A 23,501-nucleotide genomic window follows, 5' to 3' on the forward strand; every position below is an offset into this window, starting at 1 on the left:
ATCACATCAGCGTTTTAAAAAACATATTTTTTTACGCTAAGTTTGGGGGCAAAAGGAAAAGGATTTCCATTTCCATTTTCTAGTAAATGCTATTTTTTTCAAGATCATTAACAAGTAAGCAAGCAATCTAAAATGTATATACTATACTGATTATATATATATATATATATATATATATATATATATATATATATATATATATATATATATATATATATATATACACACATAGTATAATATTCTGAGAAGGCCAAAATGATCTGTGATATCAAGCACTATTTTTTCTCATTTAAATATACATATATATACTTGGATTTAGCGGAACGTGATGTATTTATTTTTAATGTATTGATTTTTAACATAAAGACGATACTTTTTAAAATTGTCCAAAGTTAACTGTGATATCAGATATCTTTTTGCCATTTTAATTAAACGTTTTCTTTTTTCACAACACAAATATTTACAAATAGATTACAATGAAAAAAACAATGCTCACATAAAAATATACATATAATCATACTGTCGTTGTCACCTGAAAAAAGACGTATCTCCACTTATATCTAAGTGTTTTTTCACCTTCATGGATGTTTGCAACCTATTTCATTTTATGTGATAAATAGAATAAGCTAGATCGATTCCCCCTGTGTGGAGTTTGCATGTTCTCCCCTTGCTTGCGTGGGTTTCCTTCGGGCACGACGGTTTCCTCCCACATTCCAAAAACATGCATGTTATGTTAATTGTCCGGTCCAAATTGTCCCTAGGTGTGAATGAGGGAGTGAGTTGTCTGTCACTGTGTGCCTTGTGACTGGCTGGCAACCAGATCAGGGTGTCCCCTGCCCACTGCCCAAAGATAGCTGGGATGGGCTCCAGCACCCCCGCCACCCTACTGGAAGATAAGTGGTGCAGATAATGGTTGGACGGATAGAATAAGCTACTTTTAGGGGATGGTTGTAATAAAAACAACTAGGGATGCCTGATAACTGTTTTTCCCCACCAACCAATAAAATCATGCTTTTGGGAGACCTATACTAATTTGACTTGAGCCACAAATTTTAGTGTATGTAGTCGGGATACTTGATAAAAGATTTTCCGACTGATACTGACAACCGATAACTTAATGATACAGTATAATATACCTTGCATATGAATAAATGTATATTCATTTTTGTTATTATAAAACAACCCTCCAAAAATAGATTTGGGGATGCCCGATTAAAAAATGGTCCGTTAGTTATCAAATCGATAATGGCCAGATATGACTTTAGTTATCGTCCCAAAACAAAAGCTTCATCTTTATGCATCAGCATTTGAATATTTGTTTTATTTATGAATACTTTTTTACAGTATATGTGTAGCCATCAATGCCACTCGATAAAAATGAGACCTACTGTATATATTTCTTGGCCAAGGCACGTGTGACATTAACATTGACATTAATTTAGATATGACTGTAAACTATTTTCATCAACCACAGGGGCCGATGGGTGTCAGAGGGCCCCAAGGACCTCGTGGACCAATAGGCCCCAGAGTAAGTGACCACATTATTAAACCCAAAAAGATCTGTACTATAAATAATTCTGATTCTGTTTCAGGGGGCAACTGGAATGTTGGGCAGCAGTGACCTGGTAAAATCAAATAAAAAAGCATAACAATGTTTTGTGACTATATTTAAAATGTATGACTTGTCTGTTGCTGTTCAGTGTCCCAACTCTTGTCCACCAGGGACTTCAGGACATCCTGGTCTTCCTGGTATGAAGGTAACTAGTTGTAAGGGTTAGAAATGTGGGAAATGAAATTGACCTTGATATCAAAAGCTTTAAATTGGACAAAAGCAAATTTGACCCTTGTTTTTTAAATTATATATATTGATTTATTTATAAATTGTAAATGGTATATGGTCTGCATTTATATAGCGCTTTTCAAGTCAATGAAGACCATTATTTATAATAGTATAATTTAGTGCCCCGGGAACCCTAGAAAAGATAAACCCAGTAGATTATGAAAAATGTAGCGGAATAAATTAAATGGATGATTAAAATATATTTTAATTATCAGTACACAAAGTTGGTGTCAATTAAGCAATATATGAAATGATATACGGTTACGTCCAGAACAAAGGGTAGACCCAATCGCGTAACGTTTCTCACAAGTTTATTGAGATAGAGAGATGAAGGGCAGCGCCCGCGGTAAGCAAGTCGCTCTCGCGATCAGATTGTAATCCGAATACAGAAGTGGATCTTCCGTAGCAGGAGACGGCGGTGTCAGGGATGGAAAGACAGGTTGATAGCCGGGACAGGAGAGCAAAAACATGGTCGGGATAAAAAACTGATCGTAAGCCGGGACGGGAGAGCAGACGTGGTCGGGATCAAAAACGGGCCGTAGCCGGAGACAAACGGGGAGATTAGGAACGGACATGTGGAAAAACAGGTGCAAAAACGGGACAGGCGGGAGTCAGGGCTTGCCTTGTATCAACAGATGTTCGCAGACGGACTGACAACCGGAGAGTGACAGGACTGGGTTTAAAAAGGGACAGGGAGCCAATCAGATAGCCCGCGGCGGCTGGCGCCAAATGAGCGGGCCAGGTGATTCAAATCGGTAATCATGACATATACTCTAAAACCAAAAATAACCTAAAGTGGCCTAAAACATTTTTTTTTAATTATTTCTCCACAAAATTCGGGTTGGATTTTAGAAATATCAAATTGCGCTTTAGTTTTTTGGGGTGTTTTGTGTGTCATTCTTTTGACGAACTTTTTTTTTTTTTTTTTCCAAATGACTCAATTACGTCCAATTTAATTATAAACCCTATATGCAAATCTATAATTTTTGGTTGTTTTGTACTTCATATTTTGACCCTAATAAATTCAGATAAAAAAAAAACTCATTTTTAATATATTTAATTCATTTACTAACAAATGATGGGTTAGATTAAAGTATTTTTCTGTTTTATTTCATTTATTGGCCCCATTTTTTGGTTGGTTGACAACCTAATGAAATAAGGGTTATGAAATGTAATCATAGTTTACTAAGCAGCCCAATGACTTGTTTCTTCTTCTTCTTTTACTTGCATTGTTTGATTATTTTTTTGGTTTGATTAACTAAATTGGTTCAATCAAAAACTGGTAGTTTTAATATTACCTTTCTGGTTATTTACAATGGGGTGAATTACATGTTTGACCCAAAAAGCAAGCCTGTTTTTTTTAATTTTTAGTGAGTTATTCACCCGTATATTTAAATTCGTATTTGGATTGAGTCCAAAAATGTGAGGACAGTTACTTTTTGATTCAATTTCGGTTATATTTGACCAAAATGTGTTAAAAATATGAAAAGAAAATATAAAACAAGAATGATTTTTTCTTTTCTTTCATTTTTTTGTGTGTCATGTGCATGTATATCAGGATTAACATTTGGATTAAAAATGTTGTGTAAGTTACTTTTTGGGTTTAATTTAGGTTATATTTAACTTTTTTAAAGACTAGAAAAAAGGGATTTTTTTTTATATTTATGTCGTGCAAAAAAATTATTTACTTTTTTCCAAGAGTAAAAATTGCACCCCAAATAGTTTGGTCAATTATTTTGGGGTTCGATATAGGGTTTATTTGACCAACCTGCTATTTTAGAATGTAAAATAAGTATTTTTTTCTAACTTAAATGTCATGAATCAAATCTCTTTGCTGTTTCCCAGGGCCACAAAGGTGTTAAAGGGGATTCGGGGATACCTGGAAAACAAGGGCACAAGGTATGTATGCGTCTCTATTGTTAAAAAAAATTATCAGGCACTTGAATGCATCACGCATGCCACAACATTCAAAACCAGATTGTGAACCTGGGTTAGTAAAATCTCCCTTCACAGTGTGATGCAGACATTTATTTTGCCGCTCTTTGTCAGGGCAGGCTGCTACCTGCCGTGATTTATTCCAAATGATGTTGAAGGATCCCCTTTAGCCCCGTGTTGTGTTCATGGACTATATAAATGGAAATGAGCTGATCTCTGCATGTGGAGGTTATGATTGGCCATCAGCCCCACAATGATGTTGTCTGTCACGGTGTAAAGGGGAGCCGTTTTCCGGGACCTTTTTTCCTGTTGATGCGCAAACTGCTTGCTGGTAACCATAAAATGAACAGGTGATGAGACGAGGGCCTGTTCCCATCCTCTTCAGGTCGACGGTTCACAAGATGCTTCACTGAATGCACTGGAGACACTTCATAATATAGCTAGCGTTCTCTCTCTCTCTCTCTCTCTCTCTTTCTCTCTCTCTCGCTCTCTCTCTCTCTCTTTCTCTGTCTGTGTTTCTTTCTGAATCTCTGTCCGTCTGTCTGTTTCTCCCTTGGCCTCTGTCCCGCAGTCTGTCTCTCCCTGAATCTATCCGTCTCTCTCTTTTGGTCTTAACTCTTTTCTTCTCTTTCTGTCTGTCGCTGTAACTCATTCACTCTCTCTGTTTCACTCTCTCGCCCTCTCTCTTTCCCTTTCTTTGTCTCTTTTTTTTCGCTGTGTATTCCTGTCTTTCTCACCTGTCTTTCCCTTTGCCTCTGTCTCTCTGTCTCTGTGTCTCTGTCTCTCTCAGTCTATTCCTGTTTTTGTCTTCTCTCTCTGTCTCTCAGTCTCTCTCTCAGTCTCTTTCTGACCCTCTCTTTCTCTTATTGTCTCTCTCTGCTTTGTCTTCCTCTGTCTGTGTCCTTTTTTCATTCTGCCTCACTCGCCACCTGTGTCTGTCTGTCTATCCTCTCTCTTTATCTTTCTGTCACTGTCCATCCCTCTATTTTTATTGTTCTGTCTGTCTCATTCTATCTTTCTCTTATCTCTGTTTCTCTTGCTCTCTCTGTTTACTTTTTCTATCTCCCTGTCTCTTTATCTGTCCGTCTCTTTTTCCGTCTCTTTTCTTTGTCTCTCTCTCAGTCTGATCTCTCTGCCTTGCTCAAACTCTCTATCTTTCTCTCTCTCTGTCTGTCTCTTCTCTGTCTCTGTCAGCCTATTTCTGCCGTTCTTTTCTGTGTGTTTCCCTCTGTTTCTCTCTGCATCAGTCTCTGTTTTCAGTCTCTCTCTCTCTCTCTCTGACTCCCGCCTGTCCCGTTTTTGCACCTGTTTTTTTCTCTCTCTCTCTCTGTCTCTCTGTCTCTCTCTCTCTCTCTCTCTCTCTCTCTCTCTCTCTCTCTCTATCTCTGACTCTCTCCATGTGCTCCTCTCTGTTGGTCTGTCTGTGGATTTCTATCTCTCTGTCTATCTCTCACTGTCCATCTTAATTCTGTCTCCTTCCGTCTGTCACTTTGTTTTACTCTTCTTGCTGATTCCCTTTCTTGCTCTCTTTTTATATCGCTTTATGTCACTCTCCTGTGTCTGTCGCTCTCCTGTCTGTCTCTCTGCATCTCTCTGTCTCTCTCTTAGTTTTTCTATTGCTTTCTGTCTTTCTGTCTGTCTGTCTCTCGTTAACTCTCTTTCTCTCTGTCCCTCTAACTCTCTATCTTTCTCTCTCGTCAGAATATGGAAGTTTTTTTTCCCCATCGAAACAAGCGGTGATTCCAAACACACTCAACCATACTTGTTCCGTGACGTTCGCTCATTTTATGTTGCAGTGCATCGTTTCATTATTCCCCTTGTGTTGTTTACTTCTAATAGCCAGCCATAATTAAAAGAACAAATTGCCTTCTTAATGACACAGAATCTGTGATGCTTAAAAGCCCTGAAAGCTTTCTTCCGTATCTAGTGCCGAGTCAGCATGTTATTCATTCGTAATTAACAAAGCGGGGGAACAAATTACAGTTAAATCATGGGCTTAACAGAAACTGAAAGCAGAATTTTTGTTTTCTCATTAACACAATCCACAGCTTTTAGGCAATCAAGCGGAGATTTATATATTTGTTTCCGTCTTGCTGCTTCTGATGTTGTTTGTGTTGTTGTGTTTGCGCCTTAGGGGGAGGAAGGAGAGCAAGGAGGTCAAGGGGAGGTTGGTGCACAAGGACCGACGGTGAGATTGACAATTTATGTGTCTGGAGTGTGACTTGTGGTCTCGGTGCTTTTATTTCACTCACCTGTCGTCTCCTCGTGTTTTTGCAGGGCGCCCAAGGCATCCGTGGAGCCTCGGGAATGATGGGCACTAAAGGAGAGATGGTGAGTGTTTGTTTTTTACATTCTGCATTATTTACACTCGAAAAAACAGTACTAAAAATAACCCAAAGTGGGTCAAAAATACAACAACCTAACTCTTTGAGTTCGGGGCTTGATAACATTCCGAGCATCTTAATTCTTGGGTTGATTGAGGTTTGTTTTAGAACCATTGGGTTTAGTGAACAACCCAATTGAATTAGGTCGATAATAAACCCAAACATGAGGTCAAACTAAATTTATAACCAACACGAAAAACAATTTGGAGTGGTTTTGTGGTTATTCATTTGGCCTAACTTTCTTGGTTAATCGGATAACCCACTGAATTTGGCCATGAAATTAAAAATGCATCTTTTTCAACATAAAAATAATCAACAACAAATGTTTCTTAGGGTGTATATTTAAATATAAATTAGTATTAATAAAACACTTGGATCAAAAATAAGCCAACTCTTTTCAAAATTAGACCAACGCCTTACCTGGATAAGTTGAATCCGAATTTGCTTTGTACAAAATGAAAACAAACACAATGACCAAGGTTTATTATGTTTTTGAAAATATATGTTTTGGGTTTGGAACAAAAACTCGATTTTTAAGGGTGTAAAACACAGTGGCTTGTTTCGGGTGATTTTGTATATTACAATCCAGTTTCTAGGTTGCTACAAAGCAAAGGTACATCAATCCATTTTTGACCTGTTAATTTTGAGCGAAATGTTTTTAGTGTGTACCCGTTTGAAATTAAACATTGACCTTTGATCATTTGTTTTAATTTTTTGATAGGGGCATCGAGGCAATGATGGAGATCCAGGTCCTCAGGGTGTTTCCGGTGCGACCGTAAGTGTTTAAAAAGGACAACATGGACAAGAAAACCATTTTAGAAGTTCAGCAATGTCCGACTTTGATAAGTTAAGTGGAAAAAAAGTATTTCTCTGACATAAAAAAGCTAAATATACTGTAAGTTCGAGTTGCTTTTAACTAAACTAATAAAAGATAATTGAGATATCTACCATCTTACATTATTCCCCGAAATTGATACTACTTTACTTCAAAACAGCTGTGATAACCTGGCTGCACAGCAGCAGACAGGAGAACCTGACAGAGAGTCATTAATACAGCCCAGTAAATATATGGCTGCTCTCTGCCCTGTCTTGTGGACATTGCCATGTCTGATCTCTTTGTAAACAATGCACACTATGTTGTAATCAACGACAATAAAGACAATTTGGTTCCGTTCTATTTATGATTTCAGGGTGATCAAGGCCAACGAGGGGTAATGGGTGAACCAGGACCAAAAGGAGAACTGGTAAATTGAAACAACCTCAGCCGCCTTACATTTTTCTAAAATATTCTGACCTAAGTTTTTGTTATTCAGGGAGTACAAGGGCCAAGAGGCATTACGGGTCTGCCAGGTCCCAAAGGAGATGCCGTGAGTAGGAATATTTTCTCAAACCACATTTAAATATTGGACTTTTTTCGTCTTATTTGGCTTATTCCCACCAGGGTCTACCAGGAGTGGATGGCCGTGAGGGTATTCCAGGCATGCCAGGAGGAAAGGTATTGTATTTACTTTCGCATATATGTATTAAACAGCATGCATAAGAATTTGTATTTTCATCACTGTTTGTTTCCCCTCCAGGGAGGAGTAGGAAAGCCCGGACTTGCTGGAGAAGTCGGCCAGCAGGGCCTTCCTGTAAGTTAGACCCCTTGAATTTAGCTTAGTTTGAAATTATATTTCAGAAATTGATTCTGACCTGAGTTTCATCTTAAAAAAAATAATAGAAGAACCACTATCCTGTAGTATCTTTAAGGGTCAGTGAATGCTCTCTAGATCACCGTTATCTCCCTGCTCTATCTTCATACTGTTTTGTGATTAGGTCAGTGTATTTTTCTGATCTAATTTTATATCTCACCAATGTACCACTTATAAAACTCCGGAATAAAATCAATGTCCTCGTGTTTTGTTATACTCCTGAGCTATGTATTTGAATAAATCCAACACACATTTAAATTTTAATGACAAAAGATTGAAAATAAAAATAGAATAGTGGCAACAACGGGCTAAACGGTATGCTAACATCACAAGACAACTGAAACGTCCCTGTTATACTCAGCAGATGCTAAATTATTTTGCCAATTTTAAGTATTTATTCCTAATATTCGCAGAATATATTTTTTAAATTATTAAAATGATCTACCATCGGATAGATAGATAGATAGATAGATACTTTATTCATCCCCTAGGGAAATTCACACTTCAAGCAGTATCCATGTGTTGAAAAACAAAATAATAAAAGATATAGAAGACAAAAATACCCAATATAACGTGTTGATATAGAGTATTTAAACAGTGCTACGGAAAATACACACTCTAATAAAAATAGGGTAGTATGCAATTTGGGGGTGGGGTTTAATGTGGGCTTTAACTCCCCCGGGTGGAGTTAAAGACCCTCATGGCATGAGGAAGAAATGATCTCCTCAGTCTGTTCGTGGAACAAGACTGTGAAAGCAGTCTGTCGCTAAAGCAGCTCCTCTGTTCAGATAGGACTATGTTGTTTATTTTAAGGATGTTTTCTTCTCATAACAAGATAATATATCTTGGAATTAGTAACAAATATACTTCAAAAGAATAGAATATTTCAGACTTTTTAAAAAAAATATTAGTACCTCACAATAGGCACACATTTTTTTCTTACAAGTTATTCTGACTATAGAAATATAACAGCGCCATTTTCTCACGTAAATTGCTCCAGACTATAAGATGCTGGGGCCCCTGGCAAAACTATAAAAAAGAAAATAAAACGTCATTTATAGTCTGGAATATACAGTAGACCCCATGGGAGACGATATTGATCTGTTCTGAGGTTAGGATCACAAAGTTATTTGCTGTATAGCGGGAAAACTTGCGTTCAGAATCCCTGGTATCCCAAATACTATAAACTATTTTGTTATTTAAGAAGAATTTATGTGTAATACACTTACATGTATATGATTGCGTAACTAATAGTACAGATAAAATAAAAAAGTCTTTTGATTTACCTTTAGTATGACTTGACATGAGCTAATGGAGTGGAGTAGCAGGTGGATAAAAACTAAAACGGATTTTGTCATGCTCTAAGAAGATTTCCTTGCTTTAATCACATCTTTATTCTTAATAGTAGTCTAGATTGTTGAGTGGTTGCAATTTAGTGAGGGTAGTGATTTGTGTGGCTTCATATTCCTTCTGATTTCTTCATTCTTGATCACATTAAGCCTTAGAACCCATAGCAAATAAGTACAGTATCGTAAAGAGAAGTCACATAGTCATGACAAAGCCTGGAGATTCTGGACAAAAAGAAAATAGAGAAAGGCATTGTGGGAGGGAGTTCAGCCAATATAGTGTCTGTACTTTAATGATGCCATGATATAAACCATGAGGAGACTATAATTTAATACAATGTTGAGCAATAGTAGACAATCAGTTTTTGGTGATGTTGTATAGCGGGGGAAATACCACAACGAGGGGTCATCAAGTACATCTTATTACACACGATAACGTGATAAAATTGTGAGGTGGGATGATTGTATGCCTGAGGTCTATTTTTTTTATGTCTAGGATCATAAGGATTGTAACAGATGCAAGAAACACCGTCGTAGTATTTAACACCGTGAGAGAACGTTTCTCACTTTTTCCGCCCTGCAAAGTGTGAGCAGCTTAATGAAAGGCACTAATCAGACTCAACTGGACTGTGACGTTGTTTATTCAAGATTTTGCCACTGTTTAAAGTCTTCACCCGAATTAAACCTGCAGGGCTCCGCTATCAAGTCGTTTATAACCGGCTTATTTGAGCCACTAGCTCACACGAGTAGTTTTAACCCCACTGTGTGTGTCAGGACCAGAACAGAAACAGGACCCAATTGCGTTACGTTTCTCACAAGTTTTATTAAAGGAAAAAGGAAGGGCTGCACCCACGATCCGGCGTTCGGTAGGTGCGGGAAGCAAGTCGCTCTCGTACTCGGATTGCGATTCGAACACGGAAGTGGATCTTCCGTCGTGAGCGATGGCTGTGTCAAGGACGGAAAAACAGGTCAAATAGAGCAAAAACGTGGTAGGGGTCAAAAACGGGTCGTAAGCCGGGATGGGAGAGCAGACGTGGTCGGGATCAAAGACGGGTCGTAACCGGAGACCGACGGGAGCAAAAACAGGACAGGTGGGAGTCAGTGTCGGATAAGGCTTGCCTCGTATTCACTGAGGTTTGCAGACGGACTGACAAAAGGTGACAGATAGGAGTGGGTTTAAATAGGGACAGGGAGCCAATCAGTCCGAGGCAGTTGGCTCCAAAAGAGCGGGCACAGGTGATTCACATCGGTAATCATGACAGTGTGGAACCATTCGTTTTTTGACTTTTTTTTTTCTGTGAGGTCGAAGTTTCTTAAAATCTCGTTTTCGTGTATTTTCAGGGATTGCCTGGCTCACCTGGACCTAAAGGACAGAGCGGATCAAAGGTTGCTGGATTTTATTCTGAAAAAAATGCTGCTTTTTTTTTATTTGATATTATAAAATTAAACTTGTTTTTGGGGGGATTTAGGGAGATTCTGGGCAAACAGGTTTCCCAGGAACGATGGGTCCCGCCGGGAAAATGGTATAACGTGCAGCATTGGGATTCAGACATTTTAGGTAGTGAATATAAAACAAGGCTGACCTTTTTCTTTGCAGGGCGAGCGAGGAGAACAAGGCGGAGTTGGCATTGTTGGACCCATTGGTGAACCTGTGAGTGTTTTTTCAGGTTTTATTTAAATGCTTTCCGGTTAAATTCATTTGAATTTAATTCATTCATTTAAATTGATTCATTTTTGATTGCAGGGTGAACTGGGAGAGCAAGGCCCAATGGGTCCAGCTGGCAAGCCTGGCTCAAGGGTAAGGGATTTTACACAATAGATCAAATATCTGTTTCATTATATTATTTCACATCGATAACGTTTAGTGCATTATTTTCTGGCTTTTTCCATTGTCTTCCTACTGGTGACAATTTTTTTCTCGAATCACAAGAGATTTTGAGATTGTATGAAACCTAAATAAATATTTTAAAACATTACTGCAGCATTAAGAGATTTGTTTTGCTCGTTTCAAGCGTTTTTTTCCCCTTGTAAAATAAATATACAAAATTTAAATGAACACAATTGTAAACTTGTTATTAAATTTGTACTTATATTTTTTATACATACAGTATTTAAATGTTGTGTTTATAAATATTGAAATATATTTTTGCTTAGTCTGGCTAACAATAACTATTATTTCCTTATTTTATCGAAGAAATTAGGAACATTACATGTAATCTGCTTGATCAAATAGTCATTTACATTTGATATATTATCTTTAACTTAACTTGTTGTTTTTACACAAATAAAATAAAAATATTAATTCATAAGAGCAAAATTGCCCATTCTGGCAGCTGGTAGGTAAGTTTTATTCTCTTTTCTTATATATTTATTTAGATATTACATGTATATTTATAGTTTTCTTTATATTTATTGTTATATTTATAGTTTTCTTATTATGTAAAAAAAGGATAAAATACATGCCATCTACCCAAAAAAATAAATATTTGTCAAGGCATGTTTATTTGTATAACCCTTAATCACAAGACGTCTCAAAGGGCTGTACAGAACACAGATTATTGCAAACTTCAGACTAGTATGACAACACTCCCTGATCTAAAACCTACATGAGGGCAAGGAAAAACTCAAAAACCTCAACATGAGGAAAATGAAGAAACCTTGGGAAGGGGCCACACATAAACAGGGTTGGGTAGCGTTACTTTAACTTGATTACTTTCAAAAACTTTTTGGATTACTCCAATACCAAATATGCTAATAAAAGACAAAAGAAACAAATTTGAATAAAATTATGACTCACAACACGTGGTAAGCTTTCTCTCCTGGCTTTGATCTCTTTGATCTCCGGCAAAACTGACATTAAATGCGACAGAAACAAAATGAAAATAAATCAAAACAGCTTGCCAACATCATTTTTGCCGTTCAATGCATTCCGTTACTCCCCAAGCCTGCACAAAATTTAGTAATTTTATTCATATTTAGTTTCTTTTGTCTTTTATTAGCATATTTAAAAATGTAACTGCATGGATATAAAATAATGTATACATGGTCATTTAACTAAAAGAAAAAAGGAAACAGAACGTGAACAAAAACAAAAAGAGGCTAAAATAACAGAGAAAGTAATGTTTCATCGGAAAGAAAGATGAAAAAGGAGGACAGGCTGTAGTAACACATGAATCGTTTCTTGTACATGATTCAATTGTTTGTTTGTACATGATTCAAATTGAATCGTTTCTCCGGCGCCGTCACGAATGGCAGCCACTCCAGCAGCTCCCGTGTTATTTTCGATTGTTCTCAGCTCAGGGATGCTGCTGGAAAAGTGAATTTCCCTTCGGGGATGAATAAAGTATCTATCTATCTATCTATCTATCTATTTGGTATTGGAGTAATCCAAAAGTAATTGAAAGTAATCAAGTTAAAGTAACCCTACCCAACCCTGCACATAAATATGTAAAGAATGCAGTAATGTAAGAAAAGTAATAACGGTAGTAAGTATGAAAATTGTTTTGCAGGGATTTATTTTGAAATATATATAATAAACATATATGATACATTTTGTCCAAAACCATGAGTTACCACCGGGTAAAAATAATGATAATGGAATCTTTTGACACCCTGTTCTCTACGCTACAACAGAAAAAGCTGTTGCTTTAAAACAGATAAATCCTGAGAAGGTTTCCGAGCATTTTCCCAGCGAACGTTGCTATCCTGCAGCGCATCTCACTTAAGGTCGACTTTCACAGTGAGGGGAGAGTGGAATGAAAGGAGCTACTGTTTTCCTAACATTCCTCACCGTGCATCACACACACTAAAAAGAAAAGAAGATAGGATCCTATGCTTTGTTGACATTCTTCACTACCTTCACCACGAAAATGCCTTGCCTTAAATATCCAGCATTTCTTAATTATACATTGTATTTTTAAAGCACATTGACACAAATATGTTTGTTACCATGGCTACAAACCCCTGTAAATGCAGTTTTTAATTTTTTTTTTCCCTTGTGGCACAGTGTTTTTTTGTTGTAAAATAAACACTGAACACAGAAACTAATTGTAAATATTTTTTTCTGTAATATTAGAAGAAAAAAAGTATTCCGAAACTGTGTTAAAATATTTACCTATTTATTCTTATTTTTTAAGAATTATTGTTTTAATTTTTGTTGTTGTGAAATAAAAAAAAACATTGAAAGTGATAGTAAATATTATTTTTTTCTATAATAATACTATAGGAAAAAAATAATACTGAAACTGAGTTTGAGTATTGTTACATATAATTATTATCATCAGCATGTTTTAAAAATTATTGTTGAATTATTTGAATTATTATTGTTTTTCATTGGTGTGTAAAAAGCAAGACTGCATTTGTAATTATGATTTTTTTTCTAAAATAAGAAAAAAATACTGAAACTAAGTTCAAATATTATGATCATTATTATTATTATATAATTATTTGTAATAATTTGAATTTGTATATATAATATAGTATAATAGAATAGAATATACCTTTATTGTCATTGTTACAAAATGTGTAAACATATTGTGACAACAAAATTGGGCATGACACTACAGTTTCACACATTCACAGTGAGGTAAAAAAGCCAAGTAGATAAAGGAACAGAGAAGATAAGGTTATAAAACAAGGAGGATAAGGTTATAGTTATAATTTACACAATATTTACACAAGAAATGTCGGCATGTAGGATGTTACATACAGTTTGGTATCGTAAGGGTTTGTGCAATTATGCATTTGGTGCAAAAATAGTCATCATAGTGCAAAAACAAAAAAAATAGTCAACATGCAAAAAAATAGCCAACATATGCTGGCATGGAAAGGGATGGGCGCCACCAGGCTGTACTTGCCCAAGACACACCACAGGAAATGGTGTCCCTGCAACCACAGTGGTTAAGGGATCCAACCAATCAACAACAACAACAAAAAACTGGAAATGATTTTAAACAATATTTCTTATCTAATACATACAACGACAAAAATAATAATAATACATTTACCTATGTTTTTAATTTATTATTGTTTTTAAGGAATATATATTTTTAATTATTTGAATTGTTGGATCTTTTGGTGTAAAATAAAAAAAACAAGACTGAAATTGATTATAAGTAGTTGTAATTGTAAAATATTGTTGGATTTTCTGAGAAAATCACCCGCCATATTCCATACCAGGTATTGTTGTTAATTACTCATAATTATTTTCATATTTTACCCAAAAACAATTAGTTGAAGATAATGTTAAATTATATGCGAACAAGACAAATATTTATTTTTTCACGTTTTTTGGTGTACTCCCATCTTCAAACAAAGAAACAAACATCAGGAAAAACATATGTAAGTCAAACAACACTTTAGAAGTCTTATTTTGTATATGTGATCCATCTATCTATCTACCTTGGTAATATCCCTCAAGAGGGGTGACTGACAGCAAGACAAACACATATAATAACAAAGAAAATGAAAAATAGAAAAAAAAATAGAAAAAAACACACACAAACATTTTTGGACCATTTGGATGGCTTTCAGATGAAACGGGACACAAGAAAGCTGCCATGTCACTCGGGTCAGGGTGACACAACACACTTTTTTGTTCAACAGCAGGGCCCGACAGCTTTCACTGGTTTACCCCTGCCGCATCATACAGGTGCCCTGCCCATCCCTTAGAACGCGTCCAAAAATCCCACTATCCTTTACAACACCTCTCCACTCATTCCTATCACAAACAAGAGCTCTAGTTTCCACTAGATTTAGACCTCTTTCCTGCAGTGCACTCATGACACCATCCATCCACGTCAATCGCGGCCTCCCTCTTGGTCTCCTTCCATTTACTTCTGCTCCGTAGATCCTCTTCAACATTCGCCCCTCATCCATCCTCTCCATGTGTCCAAACCAACCGAGTACTCTCTTATCCACACGCCTGCTCAGTTCCACTACTACTCCAGTCCTGTCTCTCACAATTTCATTTCTCAATCTATCCAATCTTGTCACTCCTAACATACTCCTCATTGTATATTTTACACTATAATAAATACACAAAAGACGGGAAAAAATGTTAAATAAGTTGCAAAACTATTGATGAACTACTATACTCTTATTATAAGTGTTTTATTTTTTCCCCCCAAAAATGAAAAAAATACATTAAAAAAAATACAAAAATTATAATATCAAAAAAATATTGTATGCCTAATTGAAAAAAACTAATTATTTTTATTTTGATTCTTATATTTTATGCTTTACCCTATCCCACTACGCCCCCAGTCCCAAAAGAAATAAAAGAAAAACAAACAACTAACACGAAAACAAAACAAAAGAAAGAATACTGTAAAACAATTGTAAATTTAACAATTTTGTTTAACAATATTGTTTTCTATGTTTTACACCCTTTCTAAAAATACACACCCCAAAAAACAAAAAGAAAAAAAAAACAGGGAAAAATATATGTTGTAAAACTATCTGCAACTACACAAACATTTTTTATTTTTATCTTAAGTTTTATATTTTTGTTGTTATTTCACAACACCAGAAAAAAACAAAAATATCCTGATTAAATTTTTTTTTTACACCCCGCTCCAAAAAAATTCTTAAAAACACCAATAGAATAAAAGTTATCTGAAGTGTAAAATTATTTATTAAAAAGGCAAAACTTTTTTGTTTTAAGTTTTATATCTTTGAGTTTCACAACACTGAAAAAAAAACCCTGACTAAAAAAAAATTGAATATGTTTTGACATTAATACCCGTCAATGGGACTCAATGACGTAATAACTTATCTTCAAAATACAAAAACATCCTAATAATAATATATTTTTCAAGGATTCATAACTGAGTTTCTTATGTAAAAACACATAAACAAAACAATACTTTGTGTTTGTTTAGGGACCCAAAGGCGATCCTGGTCTCCCAGGTGTTCCTGGCCCTCCTGGAGTCCCTGGAGTGAAAGGAGAACGGGTAATACAATAATCAGGGTCCATCTCAGACTTTGTTTGCATAATTATCTTTCCCAATGGAGGCGAGATAACGCACACAAACCAGCAGCTCATTTATCTTGTTGATTACAGGGTGAGCGAGGAGACGCGGGGCCCAAGGGAGAACAGGTATGAAATGATTACTATATATATGAGCTATAATGATACTTAACCTAATGACTTTTTTTTCAGGGTCCACAAGGTGACGAAGGCAACCCTGGAGAGAGAGGAGATAATGTACGTAATGATGCAACCTTATCGAGTCACGTTTCTAAAATTGTTCGATTGTTTTCAAGGGAGAAGCTGGAGAAGCTGGAGCAAAGGGAGAGGTATGAAACCATATCTGGAAATGATTTTTACCTTTGCTGTACTTTAAATAAACCATTTCATGCAATGGTTTGTTTTTTAGACTGGTATCCCTGGCGAACCTGGCCGAAGAGGTCCGGAGGGCGTTCGGGGGCAACCCGGAATCGAGGGTCCGCCAGGCACACCTGGACCCCGAGGCATGCAGGGGAACCGAGGTCCACCAGGAACTAGAGGAACACAAGGTCCCGCGGTAGGTATTTTTCATTCTTGGCAAAATGTATTACGTACCTACTACTCATTATTCTTTACAGCATTCAAAAAAAAAGAATGCTAGATGCTAGCATTAGCGCTGTAGTTGCTAATTCTGATTTGTTTAACTCACCAACAAAGATTAGTGCTCTAGTCACTAATGTTAAGTTAACTGCTAGCATTAGTGCTCTAAGTACTACTGTGGGACTAGCATCAGGCCATCTACCTAAATTAGCATTAAACCTATCCCTGTATGGTTTATTAAAGAGTTTATGATGTTAGCTGCTAGCATTAGTGTTGTAGTTGCTAAGGCTAATTTGACTCGCCAGTGCAGCCTCCATTATAATTGCTCTATTTGGTAACGTGAGCCTAATTGATAGCATTAGCAGTCTTGTCATCAATGTGAGGTTAGCCATTCGCAATATAACCAAATTAGCCCTAATTAGCGCTAATGATAACAGCTAGCATCACAAACGTGCCAACATCTACACCACTACACAAATATTACTTTATACAGCAGTTAAAGACGAAAAAAGTACAACTAATGAAACTTGTCAAAAAATAACAAACTACAGTCAATTAATATATACTATGAGCATGTTGCTAATGTGATTCTAGCTGCTAGCATAAGCGCTTAGGTTGCTAATGCTAATTTGATCAACTCATCAACACAGCCTCCAACATTATTGCTCTGGTTGCTATCCTAGCAACTGCAGCACTAATGCTAGCAGCTAGCATAACAACATGGTCCTTAGCATTTGGGCTAGTGGCTACGCCATTCGTAAAAGTTATAAGCATGTCAGTCACTAATGTGAGGCTAAGTTTTAGCTTTAGTGACTTGATCTTCTTAATTTGGATCATACTCCTCTGATGCTCAGTGGTATTACGTTAGATTTAATGTTTGGATGCTAAACTTATACTGCTAATGCTAATGCAGCCATTCCCATTAATCTTTTGTTACATTAAATTTAAAAGCATACTAAAAAGGTAGCGCTAATGCTTGCAACTAATCTCACAAAGTAATCATTGAGCAAGCTGCATTAGCAATAGCAGCGTATTAACCCAATTGAGTACTTAAATAGGTCATTATTTAAAGAAAAAATGGGTTTCGCATCCATATATTAAACTTAACTTTCAGACAAAGGATACTGTTTTTAACTCATTCAATGCCAGAAGTTTTTCTCAAATGGGGAGAGAGCCTATGTCATCCATTTTTTGCCATTTTGACTACGGAAAATGTAGTTTGGTAGCTATATGGGCATAGGACATATCAATAGAAAGTTTGAACCGTAATCATTTATTAGAAAAAAAAAAATCATGTTACTAGATTTTACCATTGTTTTATAAACAATAATAATAATAATAATTTCCTTTGTATTGTCATTCTTTGTAACAATGTACACAGAACGAAATGTCGATACACCTGACCCGTTGTAGCGAGTCGATGCAGCCGCAGCCAGAGGGCGCCGCCATTATACCAATTAGGTATGTCTCGGTCGAGGCGCGAACCAGCGACCTCCCAGTCTCAAAGCGGGCACACTACCATCTAGGCTACTGAGCTGGTATAGTTGAACATTGTTAAGTTTCTTGAAAATATTCGTTTCCAAGCACACTTCATTTCAAGCAGAACTTTCACGTGTTTTTTGTTTTTTTTTGCTTGTACTATGCATATGTGATGCATAAACTCTCAGAGCATTTTCACAAAATCTTGGTCACAATGGCGATCACGTTCCCTTGACTGACCCCCACGAAACGTCATCCCTCTCTGACCAGACGACGACGTTGTGACTTCATCTTTTTTGAAAGGAATAACTTCTGTTGATGGGTCAACTGCCTATTTCTTCATATCTTGCGACTTCCATCACACTTTCACTGCGCCTACTCGCCGTACAAACCGGAAAAAGGAAGCCACAATAAGAACTTGGGCTTCTTCGATATGTGGACAAACGTGTTAACAAAGCCACTCCTGCCATCTAATAGCGATTTATCATACTGAAATAATTCCCAATAGCTTGATACGTACCGATTAGCAGCGTCAAACCATTTATAATAGTTTTTTGAAATAATTTTTACGTTCTCTCGGACAATGCTTCTAAAAACGCATTTATACGTTATAGAATTGAATAAGTTAATAACAAATTGCTCTGTCGTTGCGTCCTTCCATTTAGCGGTTGCTAAAAAGATGCTAATGGTTTTATTTTTCTACCTTTTCAGGGGAAAGAACCGAGCGACCAGCACATCCGCCAGGTCTGCATGCGCGTCATGCAAGGTAAGGAAGCGGCGAGCTCCCCGTTTACGGCTCAAATCTCCAGCTAGCTTAAACGCGACCTTGCGCTAGCTTTCCCACTGATGGCTTTTTCAACCCACGCAGGAAAAAGAAAAAGGACTCACGAGGCAAACATGAAATAAGCTTCAGCTTTTGTTTATTTGACGGATGAAAGATCTTCCCCCGTTCGCTTCGGAAGACGCTAGCTCCGTTCTCTTTCTTCTTTCTGGCTCCCAAACTCATCTCCCGGAGTCATTACTTTTTTATAGCCGAGCTGCTGAAAAATTAATTACACCTCCAGCAGACCTTCAACTCCTCCACTTTGAGCAAAGAAAATCAGTTTTTTTTTTAAAGGAACAGTGCATGAATTTTCAGCGAGACCCCGTGAATCACAGGAGATTAATATTAGATCTCCGTGGCGGTTTTTCAAAAGTCGAGTCTTTTACTCTGTTGAATCAAGTCGAGCTTTTGTTGAAAGGCGGGAGAAGTTTCGGGGAACTTCGGCTCGGAATCGAACCCGAGAGAGTTTGGGGTGAACTCGATGGCTTTATTTTGACATTTTGACTCCGACAGAACAATTGGCCCAGTTGGCGGCGAGTTTGAGGAGACCCGAGTCCGGTGCGGTGGGCTTACCTGGGAAACCTGGACCCCCGGGGCCTCCCGGTGCTCAGGGAGATAACGGACTTCCGGGCCAGGCGGGATCGAGAGGACTTCCTGGACTCAAAGGACCGCCGGGAACACTTGGAGCAAAAGGACACAAAGGTAAAGTAAAATAAAATGAAATAAAATAAAGAAAAAGTGAAAAGAAGCCGGATTAGCAAAGATGCTACTTCCTGTTTAATAGTCTTTTAATTTAAAGAGTAATCTGACATTTAGAGAACTAAGTACATGCTGTTATATATTTTCTTCAGTTGTTAAGGAATTGGAAAGCACCGCCTAATACCTGGTTAAAAGATAGCAAGACGCTAAGCTAGGCTACATCCGGGTTCACATAACTCAGCTGAAGTTTGTGGTGTCTTTCTGTTTTTACCTTCTACAGTAGAGCGCAAAATCACAATCTTTTTTCCACAGTCTCTTTCTCAACTTCACTCATGTTAGCCACTTGGCTGCAGGCTATGGCTCTTTGCTAGCCGCTATTGTTATTGTTAGCTCCCCCTGCTTTCTCCTTCAATGTCACTCGCCTTCCACAGCTGAATGTCGCTGAATTCCATTTTTCACGCATCTTCCACTTTTCTCGCTGTTTCCTTCTCTAGCCACTTATGTTAGTCACTTGCCTGAAGGCTATGGTTGACCTGTAAGCTGCTATTATTATTGTTAGCTGCTCCTGCTTTCTGAGTCACTTGCCTTCCACAGCTGAGTCCTGCATGTGGTGGTCGACAATTCCAATCAATCAGGCATCTACTACCTTTTTTCTACTGTTTCCCTCTTTAGCCTCTCATGTCAGCCACCGGCTAGAGCAGGGGTGTCAAACTCATTTTAACTCAGGGCCCACCCGATAGAACAAACATTCTGTCGGGGGCCGGACTAGTAGATTAAAGAGAGATAAAAAGAGAGATAAAGAATAAAGAGAAAGAGGGAGGGAAAAGAAGAGAGAGAGCGCGTGTGAAACAAAGGAGATATAAAGAGAAGTCGTGAGAGAGGGGGAAAGAAAGGGAGAGGAGGAAAGAAATCCAAAGAGAAATAGTAAAACAGAAGGAGAGAAAAGAGAAAAGAAAGCGCGAAGGGTAGGAAGAGAAAAGAGAGAAAAGGGAAAAAAAAGCTAGGGAAAAAGAAGTTAAAAAGACAGAGAGAGAGAGAAAGAGACAAAGGAAGAGAAAAAGAGACACAGAGAGTGAAAGAGACAGAGAGTGGGAGAAAAGGTGTGGAAGAGAGAGAGAGAGAGAGAGAGAGAGAGAGAGACAGGGAGACAGAGGGACAGAGAAATAAATACAAGTACAGTGTCTTTGCGAGAGGCACCTGGCTTTGGCAACATCAAGTTGACATATTTCAACCTGCAGCTGCTTTTTCTCTTGCGCTTCTTTGAGTGTTGTCTCTCGGGCCGGATTCAATCCCTTAGCGGGCCTGATGTGGCCCGCGGGTTGCCTGTTTGACACCTGTGGGCTAGAGGCTATGGCTCCTTGTTTATTGCTATTGTTATCGTTAGCTGCTTCTCCTTCTTGTTTCAGTGCAACTTGCATTCCACAGCTGACCCTTTCATGTAATGGTTGCTGAGTCCCATCATTCAGGCATTGTTCATCTTTTTCCACTGTTACTTTCTCTAGCCACCCATATCAGCTATGTGGCTGCAGGCTATGGCTTACTGCTAGCCACTACCGTTATTGTTATTGCTTCATCCTTCAGTGGCACTGGCCTTCCACATTCGAACGTCGTTGAGTTCCATGATTCAGGCATCATCCACCTTTTCCCCCCACTGTTTTCTTTCTAGCCACTCATGTTAGCCACTTAGCTGCAGGATTTGTGTCTCCGCTGCGCTATATTGTTATTGCTAGCGGTTCCGTGTAAATAAAACTTGCTTCATCCTTTAGCATCACTTTTTTACTGGCCTTTTTAGGGATTTCTCCTAGTTGCTAAAGTTAGTCACTTACACCTGTCCTGACCAACTTTAGCTATTCACTTAATTCAGCTGCTGCAGGTGTACCCAGCTTGCTATTTTTTGTTGTTGTTGTAATACCTTTAATGTCCCGTTGCAAGCTAAAATGTATTGAAATTTAACAAAATATAGATGTAGGCTTCCGAACTCTGTCAAATGGCATCCTTCGGGCTTCGCTAGTGTATGCTGTCCGGAATTTACATTCTTCCGATTTATTCCAAGCTACAACGACCTCTAGTGGTGAATTATATACACTGTCACTTTAAAAATAAATGCAAAATAGGGAAGAAAGCAGAAAAACATGGCTATTTGTTTGTAAATGACTCGGAGTTGTGTATGTTTGTGATTTACAGGTGAAATGGGCGACAGAGGTTCTCGCGGTCCCACAGTGCGTGGGTCCAAAGGACAACAAGGACCTCCAGGGCTCCCTGGTGAGTTCAAATTCAATTTTCATACTAAAAAGGACAATTTTGATCTAAATCACGGCTAACAAGACGAAAATTGCACCTTTAGGCGAGGCCGGCAAACCAGGATACGGTCAGGACGGCCGAGACGGCCAAAGAGGACCTCCCGGTCTTCCCGGGCAGCCCGGAGTCCCGGGACCCCCCGGTGCAGCCGGTCCTAATGGTTACTGCGACCCGTCCTCTTGCAACCTGTCTCCGGGGGCTCAAGTGGACGTCAAGGGACCTGCAAGGAACTAAAAGCCACTCTGGTAGAGACAAAAACTTTTGGATCAGAACATTTTTCATCTCGGGAGTTTGCGGCGCTGTCCCTTTATTAACGTCTTGTCTCGACAAGCTCCGCCCCCACGGCGCCCGCCTCCAGGAGAACCCAACATTTCCTCGTTTTTGCAAAAATCTACTGCTTGTGTTCTACTTTTTCTACCTGGATATTTTCTGTTTTATAATCCCGGTGAGTTGTTCTCATTTCTGAGAAAAATTCACATTTTCCCTCATGTCAAACCTGAAATAAATCTGGATCAAGAAGTGCCTTGTTTGTGTTTAATGTAATTTATCAGACACGTTTTTAAATGAAAGAAAGTTATTTGCAGTTACAAATGAAAAAAGGACAAAAACTCGTCACACCGACTTAAATGTATGTTGTAAATCTGTAAAAAATGTTGAAGTTGTGGTTACATAATAACCTGATGTGACATCTTTTCCTTGTCATTGATGTAACAAATTAAAAAACCTACACCCAAACTGATACTGTCGTCTTTTCACTTCTTCAGACCGATATCAGTGAGATTCTCTCTCTCTCTCTTCTCTCTGCTTCACATTTCCCCCTTCACACACACACAGGGTCGGTAGGGTTACTTTAACTGGATTACTTTCAATTACTTTTGGATTACTCCAATACCAAATATGCTAATAAAAGACAAAAGAAACTAAATATGAATACAATTACTGAATTTTGTGCAGGCTTGGGGAGTAACGGAATACATGGAATGGCAAAAATGATGTTGGCAAGCTGTTTGGATATATTTTCATTTTGTTTCTGTCGCATTTTATGTTAGTTTTGCCGAAGATCAAAGAGATCAAAGCCAGGAGAGAAAGCTTACCACGTGTTGTGAGTCATAATTTTATTAATAATTAGTTTATTTTGTCTTTTATTAGCGTATTGGAGTAATCCAAAAGTAATTGAAAGTAATCAAGTTAAAGTAACCCTACCCAACCCTGCACACACACTGACACACTGCTACCCAAAGGCAGCTAAGCAAGGCACCTATCAGCCTATCGGGGGGCCAGTGTCTTGCCCAAGGACACTTTGACATTTAACTCAGAAGAGCGAGGAATCGAACCTCCGACCTCTAGGTTGCAAGACGAATGTTGTACCCCCAAAACTACTTCCGCTTCAAAAAAGTATACCTGTATAGCACATTTATTTTTCTAATTTTAATTTTCAGTATTTTCAATGTATTTTT

General features: G+C 37.8%; 1 protein-coding gene across 2 annotated transcripts in view; it reads left to right on the forward strand.

The window, feature by feature from the left end:
• The window catches only part of col9a1b (collagen, type IX, alpha 1b), a 37,320-nt gene extending 14,558 nt beyond the window's left edge, over positions 1–22,762 (forward strand). For both annotated transcript variants that reach the window (XM_088350903.1, XM_088350902.1), the window contains 24 exons: positions 1,475–1,528; positions 1,593–1,625; positions 1,701–1,757; positions 3,686–3,739; positions 5,910–5,963; positions 6,053–6,106; positions 6,881–6,934; positions 7,350–7,403; positions 7,473–7,526; positions 7,601–7,654; positions 7,737–7,790; positions 10,538–10,582; positions 10,666–10,719; positions 10,794–10,847; positions 10,941–10,994; positions 16,078–16,149; positions 16,260–16,295; positions 16,359–16,403; positions 16,463–16,495; positions 16,576–16,722; positions 18,936–18,990; positions 19,561–19,749; positions 21,931–22,008; positions 22,091–22,762. In XM_088350903.1, the coding sequence (XP_088207029.1) occupies positions 1,475–1,528; positions 1,593–1,625; positions 1,701–1,757; positions 3,686–3,739; positions 5,910–5,963; positions 6,053–6,106; positions 6,881–6,934; positions 7,350–7,403; positions 7,473–7,526; positions 7,601–7,654; positions 7,737–7,790; positions 10,538–10,582; positions 10,666–10,719; positions 10,794–10,847; positions 10,941–10,994; positions 16,078–16,149; positions 16,260–16,295; positions 16,359–16,403; positions 16,463–16,495; positions 16,576–16,722; positions 18,936–18,990; positions 19,561–19,749; positions 21,931–22,008; positions 22,091–22,278 (1,626 nt within the window). In that variant the 3' untranslated portion in view covers positions 22,279–22,762. The remainder of the gene's footprint in view (positions 1–1,474; positions 1,529–1,592; positions 1,626–1,700; positions 1,758–3,685; positions 3,740–5,909; positions 5,964–6,052; positions 6,107–6,880; positions 6,935–7,349; positions 7,404–7,472; positions 7,527–7,600; positions 7,655–7,736; positions 7,791–10,537; positions 10,583–10,665; positions 10,720–10,793; positions 10,848–10,940; positions 10,995–16,077; positions 16,150–16,259; positions 16,296–16,358; positions 16,404–16,462; positions 16,496–16,575; positions 16,723–18,935; positions 18,991–19,560; positions 19,750–21,930; positions 22,009–22,090) is intronic.
• The last annotated feature ends 739 nt before the right edge of the window (positions 22,763–23,501 follow it).

Source organism: Urocampus carinirostris, chromosome 13 (genome assembly GCF_059441175.1).
Source record: "Urocampus carinirostris isolate Australia breed hairy pipefish chromosome 13, RoL_Ucar_1.0, whole genome shotgun sequence".
In the NCBI taxonomy this organism is placed as follows: domain Eukaryota; kingdom Metazoa; phylum Chordata; class Actinopteri; order Syngnathiformes; family Syngnathidae; genus Urocampus; species Urocampus carinirostris.